This window comes from Zootoca vivipara, chromosome 2, assembly GCF_963506605.1.
Source record: "Zootoca vivipara chromosome 2, rZooViv1.1, whole genome shotgun sequence".
NCBI classification, from domain to species: Eukaryota; Metazoa; Chordata; class Lepidosauria; order Squamata; family Lacertidae; genus Zootoca; species Zootoca vivipara.
This window is the reverse complement of record NC_083277.1, coordinates 104,254,125-104,271,510: the sequence shown is the minus strand read 5'-3', so window position 1 is coordinate 104,271,510 and position 17,386 is coordinate 104,254,125. Positions and strand designations below refer to the sequence as shown.

General features: G+C 44.4%; 1 protein-coding gene and 2 non-coding genes across 3 annotated transcripts in view; 2 read left to right on the top strand and 1 right to left on the bottom strand.

The window, feature by feature from the left end:
- ERN1 (endoplasmic reticulum to nucleus signaling 1) overlaps positions 1–10,324 on the bottom strand; it is a 64,010-nt gene extending 53,686 nt beyond the window's left edge. The window contains exon 1 of the mRNA XM_035103961.2: positions 9,987–10,324. Coding sequence (XP_034959852.2) covers positions 9,987–10,073 — 87 coding nt within the window. The 5' untranslated portion in view covers positions 10,074–10,324. The remainder of the gene's footprint in view (positions 1–9,986) is intronic.
- Positions 10,325–16,021: 5,697 nt separating this feature from the next.
- LOC118081639 (small nucleolar RNA SNORD104) lies at positions 16,022–16,086 on the top strand. Its single transcript, XR_004692106.1, has one exon. It is a non-coding gene; the product is annotated as a small nucleolar RNA SNORD104 (small nucleolar RNA).
- Positions 16,087–16,688: 602 nt separating this feature from the next.
- On the top strand, positions 16,689–16,826 carry LOC118081640 (small nucleolar RNA SNORA50). Its single transcript, XR_004692107.1, has one exon. It is a non-coding gene; the product is annotated as a small nucleolar RNA SNORA50 (small nucleolar RNA).
- The last annotated feature ends 560 nt before the right edge of the window (positions 16,827–17,386 follow it).

Sequence of the window (17,386 nt, the reverse complement as noted above, 5' to 3'; positions counted from 1 at the left end):
AATCCATTCCAGGAGTCCGTTCGACTTCCAAAAAGTTCAGAATCCAAAGTGCGACTTCTGATTGGCTGCAGGAAGGTCATGCAACCAATCAGAAGCCGCAGAAGCCCCGTCAGACGTTTCAGCTTCCAAAAATAGTTCACAAACTGGAACTGTCACTTCTGGGTTTGTGGTGTTCGGGAGCCAAAACGTTCGAGAACTAAGCTGTTCGACGACCAAGGTACAGCTGTACTTGCTTGGCAGTTTTAAGAAATCAATCTTTTAGTGCTGCCGCAGCATCTACCCATTGACTGATGTCCCCTGCCCGTTGACATCAATGGAATTTAAACTTGGTTGTTTAGGCAAGCCTAAACAGACATGAAGAAATTGTAGCTGTTTTAATCTGCATTTAGCTTACTGTTGATTTTTATTAGATTTTTTATTAAAAAAATACAAGTGCAACAAGACTGGACCATAGAGTATCCCCAAAACAAAACAACCCCATAGATGTCTACAGTTAAAAGTTTTGGCTAGGAAATTCCTATGGGGCTTATTATTATTATTTCCTATTCTACTTGCCATTGCTGGGGATCGTACCTGGAATCTTTTACACGCATAGCAAGTGCTCTAATCACTGAGCTACAGCTGCTCTCTCCTATTTTGAGGACCAGAGGAGGAGATTAGAAGCATCTGCTTGTGATTCGAAAGTACCAATGGGTCCCTGTCATGTCTGAATTCAGGAAACGGTGGTTTATTAAAACACTGGTTTGAGAACAAGACAGGATCTGAAACCATGGTTTGATCTTGGCTTCATCTCACTAACCAAAGTCTCCTGAATTCTGACATTATGAAGAACTGTGGTTAGTTCTACTTCAGAAGCATCCTATAGGGTGCGAAAGAAGTTTGGGGAGTGGGGGAACCTACAAACCCAAGACTTATCATGGCTCATTCACACAGTAGAAAACCATCTGGTCCATGTCTATACAGTGGTACCGTAATCCCCTCCAGGAGTCCATTCAACTCCCGAAACCTTTCGAAAACCAAGGTGTGGCTTCTGATTGGCTGCAGGAGCTTCCTGCACTCAATCGGAAGCCGCGTCAGACATTCAACCTCCGAAAAACGTTTGCAAACCAGAACATTCACTTCTGAGTTTGCGGCATTTGGGAACCGATTTGTTCAGGAACCAAGGTACCACCGTATGTCTATTTTATCATTTCACTAAATTGTAATGCTTAGATTTCGAACATTTAAAAGTTTACATTTCGTTAAAGCGTGAAAATGATAGGATTTTATGAAGACTTCTAAACAGTTCTCATCAGTTTTAATCACGATGTCGAAATGCAGAAATGAAGCTTAGCATACCAGGCTTCCTCTCATGCTAGCCACAAACATAGCAAGAGGTGCAGAAAACCAAACCCTAACCAATTTCCTGGGATTGAAATAAAGCAAACTGTGTAAAGCATGTCAGGCATGTGCTGGCATAGGTTTTTTTTTACTTCCCTGTGTTGGTTACAAGATCACATGCCATAGTTCTACTTCCAACACGTCTATGATATGAGAAATAAAGTGTAAAGCAACATACATGACTTGCAACATACCAAGTAGAATGCATCTGATCAATTCTACATGATGGCTTATTGAGGGATCAATACACCTCTTGTTTTTGCTACCTGCCTCCCTATTTTTTTATTTATTAATGTGTGTCATGGCCTTCATACAGAAATCAAGGCAATTTACACTCATACAATACAAAAACAACTAAAGCTACACTAAAAGCAATACCAATAAAATTCCAAAGAACCATGGAGTGCTTGGAGAGCTACATTTATCACAATGTGCAGTTGTTGTGGTGCAGAACACTTGTGGGGAACCTTTATCCCTCCAGATGTTGCTGAACTACTACTCCCAACATGCCTGGGCATTGGCCATGCTCGCTGAGGCTGATGGGAATTGTAGTTCAGCCGCATCTGGAGAAACAAAGGTTCCGCATTGCAGTATAGAATAATTTGAAGACAAGGTTCTCATAAGATGCGGTAACTTAGTATTCTTTGAAGATTGATGCGGCATTGCTTTCAGAGATAAATGGTACAGTACAATCTCATCTTGCATGGTACAGTGGTACCTCTACTTACGAATGACTCGACTTACGAATGTTTCTACTTACGAATGGAGCTCCGTCCGCCATCTTGGATGCTGCTTAGATAGGATTTTTTCTACTTACGAATTTTTAAATAGGGTCGCTTCGACTTACGAATTTTTTCTCCCAATGCATTCCCATGGGATTCGACTTACATTTTTTTTCGATTTACTAATGTGCGTTCGGAACGCATTAAATTCGTAAGTAGAGGTACCACTGTAGTTACCTTTTGCGGGTGGCACGTATATGCAAAAATGTGCATACTTGAACTGCCCCCTTGGAACCACCCCTATGCAAATATCCTTAGCTTCTGGAGCTTGTGCACTGAGTGGGCCTTGCCTGGTAAGCAAGGTGGAGAGCTTAAAAGTGCTTTCTGCGCTGGAAAATCACAGTGCAAAAAAGGAGCTGTTAAGCTCTCCACCTTGTGTACAATTCATCTGCACAATTTTAACTGGCCAGCTTTCAACTGCGCAAGGTTGAAATCACGCAAATTAACTGCACATCAGATGCGACCGTCCTGTACTTGTTTGTTCCTAAGTTTATTGTTCTAGCCAAAGGCCATGACAAACCAGCAGAAAAAGTATCGACAAAATAACACGGAACATGCAACCATAATACAAGCCAACATCCACGATCCAAGAACGAGAAGACACCAGAGACACTAACGAGCTCAAATCCAGCTTGATTTCAGATTCACCAAAATAATTTACTGCAATTTCATCCAACTCCTTTTTCCTGATTGATTGATTGATTTGGCAGCCACTGCATCGAGGGGCCACTCTGTGTGTTCTGAAGCTATTATTGTATCGCAGAAGAAACTGAACCATTTCTGGCCAGGGTGAAACCTGCTTTGATGTGCAAACAAGGGTTCAGAAAGTGATCTCTTGGGTCTCTATATAAGGGGCAGGCTAACAGATAACAAGTGGTCTTCCACCTGAGGTTGACCACAAATATCAAATCTGTGTGTGTATGGGATCTTGTTATAGCAGCCATCCATTCTGTACTTGATAGTCCCTAATCAAGAGGCCATTAACCTTGATCTACACATGCAGTAGGAGGTGAAAGAACTCATAGGTGATAGAGTGGACTGTACCACTACAGACAGTTTATGCAAGGGTGCATTCAAAAATGTTATTTTCCCCACTTGGAGTGGTACAGTCTATTCTAGCTGTTCAGAACTCTACCATCTTACTTTGCTGAACGTTTACAAAAGGCCTAAGTCTTACCTGAATCTTCTTAAAACCAACGACAAATCATGACTAACGTACCATATTGGTTTCAACAGGTGTAACTAGCTTGCTGTTGGTCACTGAAACAAGTTCTACTAGCACAAGTGAAAGCAGAAGCTTTAAAGGTTATTTTTAAAGGCTATAGCAAATTTGAGGCAGCTTTGGTACCTGTTCTGCAATTTAGAATACACTGGCAGCTGTAATGAACTATTCAACAATGCACTGCTTACTACACAACAGCCATCTCAAAATCTGGCATGTTAAAAAAAATTTTTTTGAAATAGTTCCTACCTCTTATCCTTCAGAATACAATGCTTACAAACCAGAAGGCAATATATAAAAAGTAGTATTTCAGACTACGATTTCAATACAAGAGTTGACAGATATTCTACCAGCTTGTCTACTTAATGTGACCTCCTATTAATGAGATGAGAATGTTGTTAATTACATGCAGAATCAAGTTTCCCCACTTCCCAGAGAGAACTGAATGACCAAACCGAGAGATCCAGGATTTATTTTCGCATGGGATCTCCCTGACCCTGAGTGATGAAATCTGTTTTCTTAGTGCCTCCTTCCAGCAACTCCTGCAGTCAAGTTGGTGCCAAATGTATTGCTCCAATTTCCTTTGGACCACATCAGCGAGGCCAGGGGTGGGGTGGGGTCTTGTCATCTGGGCAACCCAGGACCTCCATACACACTGCCCAGGCTTGCGCCCCAGGGAGATCACTGCGACGCTAACACAGCAGTTTGGCTACATCCCCGTAGGCTCACTCCATTGTCTCTTGAGACAGACGGAGACCTACAACATATTAATCTAACAAAATCCGTGGAAGCCTATGTTCGTATCCACTTTGGACATCCAAATTCACTTCTCCAGTGAGCAAGCGAAGAAGAAAAAAGGATGGGCAGACGAGGGAGGCATAACAGGCACAAGACCCCCTCCCAGGGTGCTGTTCTGAGGAGGAAATATTGCCTGAATCAGTCCTGTAATTAAATGCAATGAAGAAAGTAAAATGCCAAATGTATTAACTCCTAATCTAAATCTTCATCTGGCTTTCTTTGTGTGCCCCGACGTCTTATTATCTGGAACAGAATGTAGGGTCAGACTGTACAAGTCACATTTTACTGCCTCCTGCCTCTTTTAACTTTGATGAGACCAGAGCAATACATGTTTCAATGGGCAGATGAAACATAAATCATGTTCCTGGCAACTGATCGCAGGACATATGGGCAAGGCAAAAACATTTGAGAGAGCTTCCGCACAATAACACAAGCAACTAGCATGATCATCATATATGCCCTATGATTCATTGAGCTTATTTTGTCAGCAAGTGCTCTAATTACATTGCTAGGTTACAGCCGGATAGCATGCATAGGTTTTAAAAAACAAGTCACTAAAGCATGTTTAATGGAGTACAGGGAGCTGTTATTTCTGCATTATTATTTCTATTTAAAAGGAAGCAGGGGGGGAAGCACACTTTTCAAGTAGAAGCAAAAATAAAGCTGAAGTTACTTTTAGTCTACAATAAATCTAACAATTCTAATACATTACCTGTATTTTCAGCCCCACTGAATATTAGTTGCACTTATTTATTCCATTTGTATTCTGCTATTTTACATGGAGTTCAGCAAGGCCTATGCGGGGTTTGCCCCATTTATCCTTGTGCTAAGAAACAGTTTGCACTCAGTGAGCTTCCAGGTTGGACAAGGATTTGAAGTCAGGTCTTCCCAGTTCAGGTCCACTATACCAGGAACCGTTTTTTTAACCCAAACATCCATATAGGGTCAAATAAGTACCATATATTTGTAGAGTGGTAGTACTGCTGCGGAGCCCTACCTTAGATCGGGCCATGACCTGGTTCCAACCCACCGGTTGAAGACCAGCACACAACACCACCTGCCTTAACCATGCTGGCTGCCTGCGCGTGAATTTCATCCTTTAATAATGTATACTTTTTTTACCTTAAGCTTTATCCCCCAAATTAATATTTTTATTATGCATTTATTTTTATGTACTGCGAAAGTGAACCAGGTGAGTTCTAGAATATCTCAAGTTTGGCCCTTTCAGAGGGTGCACACTGCACATTCTGGCATTATTCACTGCACAAATTCAGTGAAAATATAGAAGATAAATAGCACCCTGGGCAAAGAGTGTATTTGGCATAATACATTGCTGGGTGCTGTAGCAAAGCATAGCACTCTAACATACTCTACTGCTCCTAGGCCTTCTCAACATGAAAAGGGCCCAGGGCTAACTCTCAATAATTCCTGTCTCAAGAGACAACAGTATGATTTTTAAGACAAGATAGGATAATCTGATTCTGCTACTTACTTTTTTTTTACTTCAAGAAAGCATAACTAGCTCTTATTTTTCCTCTCTGTAGTGCTAAAAATGCATCAAGTTTGATCAATGTTTATTTAATTCATTGTCCGCAATACACAAAAAAGAAAGAAAATTAGCACTAACCTTATATTTGGGATTTAATAGTTGGTTTTAATATTGTGTTTTTAATGCTGTAGCTCTTCGGGTTAAGGGTAGGTGATTATTAACAACAACAATTCAATGCAAGGCTTTTAATAAGGAGAAAAGGTGAAACGCAAATGTGATTTTAAATATTTTTTCCCCATTTGAAGTCCTTGTTTTGAAAATGCTTGGTATTACAAATATTATGGCAACACTTTATTAAGCATGATTATTTTGAAAGAGGAAGGGGGTGAATAAGAAATATAATAATTTAGCCTCTCTTACCTCACTGCATGTATACCTTATCATGCATGTATACCAGTACAAAAGAATGCTGCGTTTTTTTAAAAAAAGAAACTAACCTTAAAAGTTCCTCTCCTGGATGTGAATATAACCCACATTCCAAGACTGGGTTTCCTAATTATGTTGTCATTATGAGCAGGAAGACTGAAAACGAGAATCTGATACAACTAGTTGCTACCATACCAGCCTGAAAAAAGATGCACATACTGTAACTTCTTTTTAGTACACTTCTGTATTTAAAAAATGGTCTAATGAAATACACCACTATGCTTCTTAGTTTGAATCTCATAAAACAGTGTCATTTTATTAACATACTTTAAATATATGAACGTGCTATCTCTAGACATGTGCAGAGCAGTAATGGAGGGGGGGAACCCCTATAATAATTTGAAATAATCTTACACTAGGTATACATTAGCGGCTTAAAAGGCAGCAAGGTCATTTCTCTCCCCCACAGACCACTGCCTTGCAAGTCGCATTCATATGCTGTTATAAGGTAAAGAACCCCTGGACAGTTAATTCCAGTCAAAGGCAACTATGGGGTTGCAGCTCTGATCTCGCTTTCAGGCCAAGTGAGCCATCGTTTGTCCACAGGCAGTTTTCTGGGACATGTGGACCGCATGACTAAACCGCTACTGGCGCACAGAGGACCGTGACGAGTGCCAGAGCGCACAGAAATGCCGTTTACCTTCCCGCTGCAGAGGTACCTATTTATCTACTTGCACTGGTGTGCTTTCGAACTGCTAGGTTGGCAGGAGCTGGGACAGAGCAACGGGAGCTCACCCTGTTGTGGGGATTCGAAACGCCAACTTTCTTATTGGCAAGCCCAAGAGGCTCAGTGGTTTAGACCACAGCGCCACCTGCGTCCCCATGCTGTTATACACACTAGAGAGGGATGCAGCGAGGGCTTCACTCAATGCATGTTACCTGTTTGGATTCCCCACCACTGTAAAAGGTAAAGGGACCCCTTACCGTTAGGTGCAGTCATGGACGAGTCTGGGGTTGTGGCACTCATCTCACTTTATTGGCCGAGGGAGCCGGCGTACAGCTTCCGGGTCATGTGGCCAGCATGACTAAGACACTTCTAGCGAACCAGAGCAGTGCACGGAAACGCCGTTTACCTTCCCGCCGGAGCGGTACCTATTTATCTACTTGCACTTTGATGTGCTTTCGAACTGCTAGGTTTGCAGGAGCAGGGACCGAGCAACAGGAGCTCACCCCCTTGCGGGGATTCAAACCCCGACCTTCTGATCGGTAAGCCCTAGGCTCTGTGGTTTAGACCACAGTGCCACCCGCGACCCTTCCTCACCACTGTAACTCCCCCCAAAACTCCTAATTTAGCTGCCACCCACACATGTGCAATGGCTGTCTCCAAAGTACACACTTCCACTTCCAGCTTCATTGCGAAGTGATCGTGGCTTAAATTTTCCTTTCGGAGTTAAAGGGGAAATGCATCAAACGGCAGTATTTCTCAAGAAACTTCAGGATAGTTCGGTATTGTTGTGAGGAATGTTGCGTCACGTATAAACGGATTCAAAAGCCAGCGGTGGGAGCACGCTGGAGCTGGCTCACTGGGGGCAACCTTAAGCCAGTCACTGTCTTCTCTCAGTGCAACAGAGATGTTGTGTGGATTAAGTGAGGAAGAGAACCACGTACACTACCTTGAGCTCCTTGGAGGAAAAAAGGTGGAACATAAATGCAGTAAATAAATAAAAAACGGTAATTTGAATGCACAGCCTTAGTCTGCATTACTAGTCAACAAAACCAAGCTCAACTGGAAACCAGATCCTCTTTCCAACTTCCCACATCATCTTCTATAGAATATCCTCAGCTATATAAAACAACCCTGGAGTAAGCCAGATAGTTCAAGGAGAGGTTATTGAGTAATAACCCTTTCACTGCAACATGTGCTGGCTACAGTGCAATAATGGCTGAATACACACGTGAGGATGAAGGCCTAACAAGCTTCAAGAGAGACTTTGGAAACAGTTTCAGTGTTAGTTCCCCCCCCCCCCCCGACTGCAGTATGGACAGTTAGGTGGGACAACCCCACAAGGGAGGAATGTTGCATGCTTGTTGATTCTATGGAGCAGTAAAGACCAAGTGGAAATTAGCAAACAGCTGTATTAAAAAAAAAAGATAATGGAAAAATAGCCACTTAATAACTTGTCACCTTTTTTGACAGTTCTTTGATCAGAACCAGTCATTTCTGTTACTATTCTGTCACTACAGATGAAAAAGATGTGTCCTTATTACAGTACTTCTATGCCTAAATATTCATATAGTGCTGGAGTTATTGTTCACACAGCCGGTACTCCAGTTAAGACTGAAAAGCAACTTATGCTGGAAAAAATATTATACTTCGGTTCAGTTATTGGTCAACCAAAAATAGTTTGTAACCGTAGAAAATAAAATGCAGAAAAAATATGTAACATCTCTACAGTCAGAGGTGTGTGACAACTACTGAAACCAGCAATTACTCGAGTGCATTCGACTGAGCAGTCTTCTACAACAATGAAAACACTGGTAGTGTTTTCTGTTTTGATGCAAATATGCACCTTCATCTGAATTCACCAGAAGGAGTTTTGCCCACATGTTTTTAGAATTGAGAAAAACAGCAGCACAAGTCACTCATAAGTTTTCAGTTTCCTATGTTAATTTGAGAAGTTGGGCTTCAGAAGCGTGGCAAAATCCAGTTCCCCATGTCAAATAATCCAACAAGCAACTTTCTACGGAGCTCAGTCACTTCTGCACAGCAAATCCAGAGAGCGCCAGGTGAAAGTTATCTGACTTCACCTCTAAACAGAGACAGACCCCCTAGGCTTGAAAGGAACCCCTACAAAAAGCATACCAGCATACCGTGAGCAGGGCAACACTCCCAAGCAATCACAGTCTTCCAGCAATACTGCCTCCAATGCCAAAAATGGCGAGATGTCTGGGGCATCTCTTACACACCTGAGACCTCAGATCCTCCGTGTGGAGCGGCAGGTAGAGGAGTTCGGCCTCCTGAGCAGGCCTTGGGATGTAAGGGGTCCCTCATGCCCCCCCTGGGGAGGCTCTGGAGAAAGGGAGTTCCATGTGGCATACAGGTGCTCACTAGAAAAGGCAGAGGAACAAGCCACAGGATGCCACCATATTTCAAAGCCAAACGCCCAGGTGCTGCTCTGCTTCCAACAGGTGCCCACCCTTAAAGAATTGGTTCCGAGGAAATCGATCACACCCCCTCCCCACGACCTCTCTCACCTCCCAGGAAACATAACAAGCGGATAGAAAGAGGACCTATCCAAGTGACGCCAACACAAAAACCCCACACATATACTAAGTAAAAGTACATCAGCTTTGCCACACACACCCGTCTCCCCCCCCCCCAATTCTTTTCTTCCCAACCCGATAACACCAATGTCTCACGGAACTGATCTGCAAAAAAAACGCTAGCCGGAGAAAGAGGCAAATTTGCCTGTGCTTTTGTTAAACGAGGAAAATATCCAATCGTCACCAGTAACCCCGAAGGGCAATTCCCACATCCTCTGCCCACCTGTAACGAGGGCGAACTCTGGGAGCGCAGGTGGGGCAAATATCCCCATAATTTGCCCTCCCTTCTGCGCGCCAGGGGGCGCCAGCAGCGGCAAGGGGGTCTGAGCGCCCGAGTTTCCCGTATCTCTCCCCGACGGAGAAAGTGCCCGAACCCCACATCCCGCTTTGCGCCCCCCTGGAACATGTTTGTGTCCCGTTCTCCCCCTTGCCCGGAAAAGGGCGAGAAGAAGCTAGGAAGCCTTTTCGGAACGCCCCTCTCTGCCCCCCCCAACCCAACCCACCACCGCGCAGCTTCGCCCCCTCGCCTCCGGGAAAGCGGAGAGCCCCAGCCATGCGCCCTTACCCGGGGCCCCAGCCAGAGCAGCAGCCACAGAGCGCCCAGGCGGAGGAGAAGCCCACTGGACGCCGCCACACGCTCCCGACGCGCCATGGCTCTCGACGCCGCTCCCGGGCCCCGGCGCAGCGCCCGCCCGGCTCGGCAGCCTCTCGGGCCGCCCCTGACTGCGGCGTGTCCGGCCTTCCTCCTCCGGAGGCGGAGTCTCGCCTCGCTCTGCCTTCCGCGTCAAAGGAGGAAGGGATGGAGAGGCGCACGGAGGGCCGGGCCGAGGCCGTCGGGGGTTGCCGGGGGACTGGAACCGGCTGGCACTCAGGAGGCGCCTCCAATCCAAAGCCGCGTGGATCTGCCCTGCGTGAGGAAACCCTCGGCTTTATGAAACGGGAGAGACCAGGAAAAGGAGGGCTGTCCTTCATTGGATTCCCCGCCTTTTCCCTGCTGGCAACATGCCTGGCAGGGTTGGAGACACACAGTGCGCGTGTGTGTTTCGCATAGATCATGCCCTTCGACTTGTTTCCCCGAGGGAAGTAAGAACGTCCCTAAGAACGTCCCATTCCATAATGTAATTTGGCTGTTTATACACCGATCAGCGGACTGGGTGGACCCTCCGGGAGCTTCCAACATATATAAAAAACATAATCAAAGATTAAACATGAACTTCCGTATACAGGATTGCCTTCAGACGGCTCCGGGGTCGGATAACTCCAGATTGGAAAGAGAAGTTGCTGAATTGCAACTCATTACCAAGCTTAAAACCATGGAGAGACCTGGTCTGAATAAAGACATTGGATTCTTATCTCATTATACATGATAAAGCTTTCTTTAGCCATCTCACCCCTTGCTTTTTCCTGCAAGACCAATTGCAGTCATTAACAGTCGTCAACAGGGTTACCACTCCTATCAGCCAATCACCCATTCCCACCACCCTTCTGAGTAGTACCCCTCCCCACCCTCTGACTATACATAAGGGTCTGGTGACTTCTGTTTCAGTGTATCTGAAGAAGTGTGCATGCACACGAAAGCTCATACCTATGACAAACTTAGTTGGTCTCTAAGGTGCTATTGGAAGGATTTTTAAATATTTTTTTAATCTGACATTTCTCCCATGAATATAGGGACGTCCTAAGGAAAAGCGAGACATTCCAGGATCAAATCAGAAACCGGGACGGCTTCTCTAAATCAGTGGCATCCCTGGAAAATAGGGACACTTGGAGGGTCTGATATATGTTTGAATGTGTGTAGATGTAGACCCGGGGTAAGCAACCTAAGGCCCTGGGGCTGGATGCAGCCCAATCGCTTTCTCAATTTGGCCTGCAGACGGCTGGGAATCAGCATGTTTTTACATGGGTAGAATGTGTGCTTTTATTCAAAATGCATCTGGGTTATTTGTGGAGCACAGGAATTAGTTCATTATATTTTTTTTTCAAAATGTAGCCTGGCCCACCACATGGTCTGAGGGATGGTGGACCAGTCCACGGCTGAAAAAGGTTGCTGACCCCTGATGTAGACATTTACACCTATTTTAATATGGTTTTCCCATTCTGGAACCAAATGATTTTCAAGGTCTCGTGCCATAGGCAGCCTTGCCATTTAGATGTGTTGCAGGGATGCCAACTTAAATATTAGGGACCCCCCCCCCCCAGGTAAGCCCTGCCCTGTATCATCAATCACATGATGCACGCACACCATTTGAATGGCAATATCTATTAACTTGGGGGGTCCGCCCCCTCAAATATTTTATTGGGGTGCCAAATGAGACCTTGGCCCATAGGAGTTGGCTCCCATGGATGTGTGCAAGAAATCCAAGCCACAAAGCGCCACCCCTCTAGTCCCACATACTGGATGTACCACCAGCCAGGTCCTCATTGCACACATTTCTTGGGTACCTGGGCAGGTTTGGAGTCACAAGATTTTTAGGCCTTCCTGAAATCAAAAGAAGTGGTGACGGATATAAACTGAACAAATAAGTAAATAAACCTGTGTCAGAGCTGTTCTACTTCAGCTTGCTGGGTTCCTACAAAACTAGGTTTTGGTTAAGTGTTCTGCAGCCTAGGCTTTTTCCTGACCACCTCATTTTCAGGAGACAGACCTGTCAAAAGTGGTTGGGTCAAGACATGTTAACCATCTCAGTGAGAAATAGGCCACAGGTTGGCAGGGCTGTTGTGCAGGACAAAATATCTACGTACAGTATTGTGGAATATGTTGGGGGGGGGGTATTTGACGTTATTGATGTCTCAGGGCTGCCAAAAATCTTGAATACAGTGTCAAAGACCCCTTAAGCATTTGATGATAATGATGCCTAATGGGAAATAATGGTACCCTAGCACATGCTGTTTGTGAATATGCAGGGACAGAGTAGGCTAAAAAGACCACCAGCTTTCCTGCTTGGAATATTTATGTTGGAACTGTTAATCACTTACCATATGGATCTTTCAGACTTTATATGATTTTACAGAAAGGTAAATGAACAGCAATAGAAGCAAAAGTGTGTAGCATTAAAACTCAACAGGACAGCAATCCTGCAAGTTCCAGAAAGAACCGTGCTTGACAAAATGGAAGGCCCAGTCCATGCTGCTAAAATGTCTAAAGGTCAGTGAGAGCAGGACAAAAGCTTGTCTTACTTCCCTGGCAATTTTAACCTGCAGACAAGTTAGTCCAATGAGAGATGTGTTTGTTTTGCATCTTGGCAGGCGGGTTTAGAGAGAAAAAGTCATCATGACCCCTCCGGTCCCTGGGTGAATTTCAGTTGTAATAAGAGGGAGAAACCATGGATTTCGATTAACTCTCCATCAGTTCTAAAGGTTCTTGTACAAACATAATGGAGATTAAAGGAGAGATTTGAGCTCTGTGAATGAATGAATGAATGAATGAATGCTGCTCAGCAAATGATTTTCCTGAGGGCTCCTAACTTGTATCTATATTTTTATGCTGTACTCATTAGCTCTTGTTAGATATTATTTGCTGATGTTATAATTAATAGGAGTTGCAGGGCAAATGGTGCTCTGTTCAAAATCAAATCTAATTCTGATTCAATTTTATGAGTGCCATGCCATCGCTTATATAGCCAGAAGAGAGACATCAACAGATGCGGATGCGGGGTCTTGGGATAACCCTCAGGTTTGCAGAAACACCAAAAATTTCTAGAAGAAAATGCCAAAGGGTGGAAGAGGAGCCCCTAAAATCCCCTCAACTCCCACCAGCCAACTTAGGGCCCCGTAAGTCTCTTTGTTCATTTTGGGCCCCTCAAGTCCCCTCAGCCCCTCCAGGCCCTTCAAGTCCTTTCAAAACTCCTCAACCCACCTTGTCCAATTTCAGTTCCTTTAGCCCACTTTAGCACAAAACGAGCACTAAACTTTGACACCTGTTTGAAGTCAATTGGACAAGGTTGGATTTGGGGGGGCATTTGTTGTGTCAGTTGGTTGGGGGGCAGCACAAAATGCAGGGTTCACAGCACAAAACAGCACTAAAACTTTGGCATCAGTTTTGGGGGGATCCAGAATTTTGGGGCCAGATGATAATGAAGCTTAAACAATCTGCAGTTGGGAGACTAGCACTGTGATTGCGATGGAAATCAAGTGAGGGAAGAACAGTGGTACATTGGTTTAAGAACAGCTTAGTTTATGAACAACTTGGGTTAAGAACGCTGCAAACCCGTAAGTAGGTGTTTTGGTTTGTGAACTTTGCCTTGGAAGCAGAATATGTTCCGCTTCCTGATGAGTGGTAAATTGAGTCCCCTGCTGCTATGGGAAAGCACGCCTTAGTTTAAGAACACTTTGGCTTAAGAACGGACTTCCGGAACAGATGAAGTTCGTAAACCAAGGTAGCACTGTAACCACAAACCAGGTTTTAAAGGAGGAAACCACTGGAAAGCAAGGGTTTGAATGTGACATTAGCAAATTGCTTGCTGTGGAACCACTCCAAGTCATTACAGCAAGTGAAAGCAATTGCTCCGGTTCCACTGAAATTTAGCAAAACTGCCTAAAATGTGATCAGGACAAAAACATGTTGAGGGTTGTGTCCAAGGGCCAGTAAACAATAAAAATGAAACTGCACAAGCAGAGCCAAACAGAGTTCCTGAAGCAATCTCAGCCTCTTATTTCCTTGCCATTATTTTTTATATTTTAAATGTTAATGGAACTCTTGATTTAGCAAGTTCCCTGTACCTTGATGGAATACTACTTTGGTGTTGTCTTCCCAAAAGGATCTGCAATAAAGATTAAATAAATAAAGCATCTTGTACTCGTTTGATTATTATTTTTCTAGTGGACTTAAACATACAGTACTTATTTCCCTTAGAAGCTCAACTCCCGCAAGGGATGTTTTTTTAGGTGGAAACGAGGAATACTCTCTTCCTAACTCCACCTACCCGTTTTTAAAACGAGCAATTAGTGTCCTCTAGCGGGTAGAAGCATTTGCTGGAGGCAAGTGAAATAAAATAAAACTGGAGCCGCGATCAAAAAGCAGCCATGGCAACAACGCCTTTCAAAACTTGCGCAAATTACCCCAACTCCACTCCATGTTTAGTTAACGGCTTCGGAGAACCACAGCAATGTAGTTTCTCTATTAAAAACAACAACAAAACAAATGGGGTGCAAATAAATAAAAAGCCATTTAAAAAAATTTAAAAAACCAAGCAGGAAATGACGGACGTGGGAAAACGGAAAGATATACTGCTTATTTCTTTGGGTCGTGCGCCTAACTCGGCAGCGTCCTGATCCATTACTCAAGAGTAAATTACAGGGTTTACAGGTAAGCGTGCACAGCACCGCCTGCAGTCGATCTGTTTTAGGCTGCAAGGCTTCAAGCGGCCGTAAGCAATAAGCGGCCCCAATCCCGGCGCCCCCAAGAGGCAGAACAAAACGCTTTGCGCATTAGCGATGTACTTCAACCTCGCCACATCCTAGTACATCCCACGCGGCTTCTGACGGAAAGGGGCGGGTTTCGATACGTCACAATGGGCATAAATAGAGCTGGAGAAAGCGGCTCCGGCCTTTTCGCTGCAAGGACGGGAAGCTGGTGAAGGTGAGTGCGGCTTATCCTTATTCTGAGAAGGGGTTAACGCGGGGAGGGGAAAGAAACGAGAACCCTGCGTGGTTGGAGGAAGCAAAGAGCGGTCTCGGGAAGCCTCATTTCCTCTGGGCCGGTTGCTGCTTTATGGCGATCCGCGGGGCTTTACTCCCCGGTAAAATGAAAATGAAAAATTGCGGAGCATCAGCACCGCGCGTCACCCGCAGGACCACGAAAGCAGGACGGAATAATGTCCGATACAGTGCGGATTACAGGGTTTTAGCGCACGCAAAAAGTCCGTATATTTAATTGGGAATAACGATTGCTGTGGATTTTCTCCTGCTCGCAGCCGCCAGTGCGTTTTGGAACTTTGTTCCAAAAGAGCACGTGGTATCACGGCGAAAAAGGGCAGGGAAATGTTTTGCGTACGTTTGAGCAGGGCCTAGTGGCTAAAAGTGGAAGGACATCCAACGTGCAGGGGGACCTTAAGAATATATGATACCGAGTTATACAACTCTGCGCCCCCGTTTGGCTGGTGTATAGACCACGTTAGTGTACATTTTGCAAAATGATTCCACACTTTAACCAAGTGCTTAACATGGTGGCTTAAAAGTATATCTCCCCCCATGCTCTCAGTTTCCTTTATATAGTCGATGCTCAGCTCAGACTGGCCGAGTATAGCTGGAGGGGGTTATACTCATAGCAGAACATCTACTGTCAAGGGTGGAACTGGTAGTGGACTTTTGACTTTTCCAAAAATAAACGTGTGTGTGCTTTTGATGAGTCTAGGCCAGGCACCCCCAAACTTCGGCCCTCCAGATGTTTTGGACTACAATTCCCATCATCCCTGACCACTGGTTCTCTTAGCTAGGGATCATGGGAGTTGTAGGCCAAAAATCTGGAGGGCCGCAGCTTGGGGATGCCTGCTCTAGGCAGTCCTAAATCCTCTGAAATGCAGCTGGGTTTCTTCTTCTTATCTTTAACTGGAGCAAGTAGCCATTTAGAAAGGGAACACTCCTGACTGGCTAATGCTGGCTGCTGTGATGATTCATTTTTGGCGTGTTAGACTGCTGATGCAGATGACGAGATGTAGAATCTGAGCCTCCAGCATAAAATTACAGAAGGCACCTGGCCCCATTAAGATGCATTCACAAGTGGGGGACAGAACAATGCTCCACAGCTTTATTATTTTTGCTTATTCCCACAAGCAAATATATTCATTAGTGCTTACCAGTTGTAACTGCTAAGAGAATGGCAATGGCAGTGACTGGACTTTTATCTTTGCTCTTGTTTGTTTATGCTTGCAGTATTACGAAAAACCATTCTTGTTTTAAAAGAAGTTATGATCAAAGATTAAATCTCCTTTCAGCCATAGTTAAGAGAAATACATTCCTTACGGAATGACTGGCTTGGCTGTGATAATTATCTTGCAGCAATCTGGCTGGTACTATTTGCTCCATACCTGTGCGCTGTTGCAAAAGGAGAGCAGGCATGCAAGCTGTGTGTGCTGCACAGGAACAAAATTGCTCCCTGTTGTCATTCCTCGGTTTAAACTCTGTGCCTTTCTTCTTTGCAGGCTAGTGTCTTCCTAACCACATGAAGAAGCCGTTGCTCTTCGACTAAAGCTGCTGTGGGGATGCACTATATTAAAATAAAATAATAAAATAAAAAACTATTGTGTGCCTTTTTTGTCTGTTGACTTTGAAGCACTGCCTTTGAACTGGTGCATGGCCCATTCCATGGCCTCACTGGCTACGCTACAGTGCAAAAGTAAAGGACTTGCTTATAACTGGTGCTGCTCAGCTGAAATCTGAGTGATTCTTTTAAGGGCAAGTTACATTTCATCTGATGATTAAATGCTACAATCCGGAACTGCATCAAGGGTTGCAAATACCGTAGACGGTTGGCATTGTACACCAGAACTTACCGGGTTTCAGCTTGCCTTTGGTTTATTTGACCTGAATATTATACCCCTGGAGTCCACTGCTGCCTCTTTTGAATAGTGTCATTTTTGTTTTATGTGACACAAACCCCAACAAAAATGTTTCTGGGAAGGTTAGAGGCTTCCGTTTGGGCAGAGGCTTAGGACAATACCTGTCCAGACTAACAACACATAATTTGTGTAATAAGTTCTCATACTATCGCTTTCAGGAGCCTACAGCGGAGGTTTAAAAATTAACTACGTTTCCTGAAAGATGCAGTTTGTTTGGCATGAATAACATTTTTTTTAAAATGCCTAAAGCTAGCTGAAAGTACCCAAAGGCCAAGTTTGCCTACTGGATTTTTACTAGATCTGCCAACCACGCAAACGGAGGCTGTACTTTGTATAGTGCAGTGGTGGCAAACCTTTTAGAGCCCAAACTGCAACCCAAAAGTTGCAACACTGGAATTTAACCCATGTA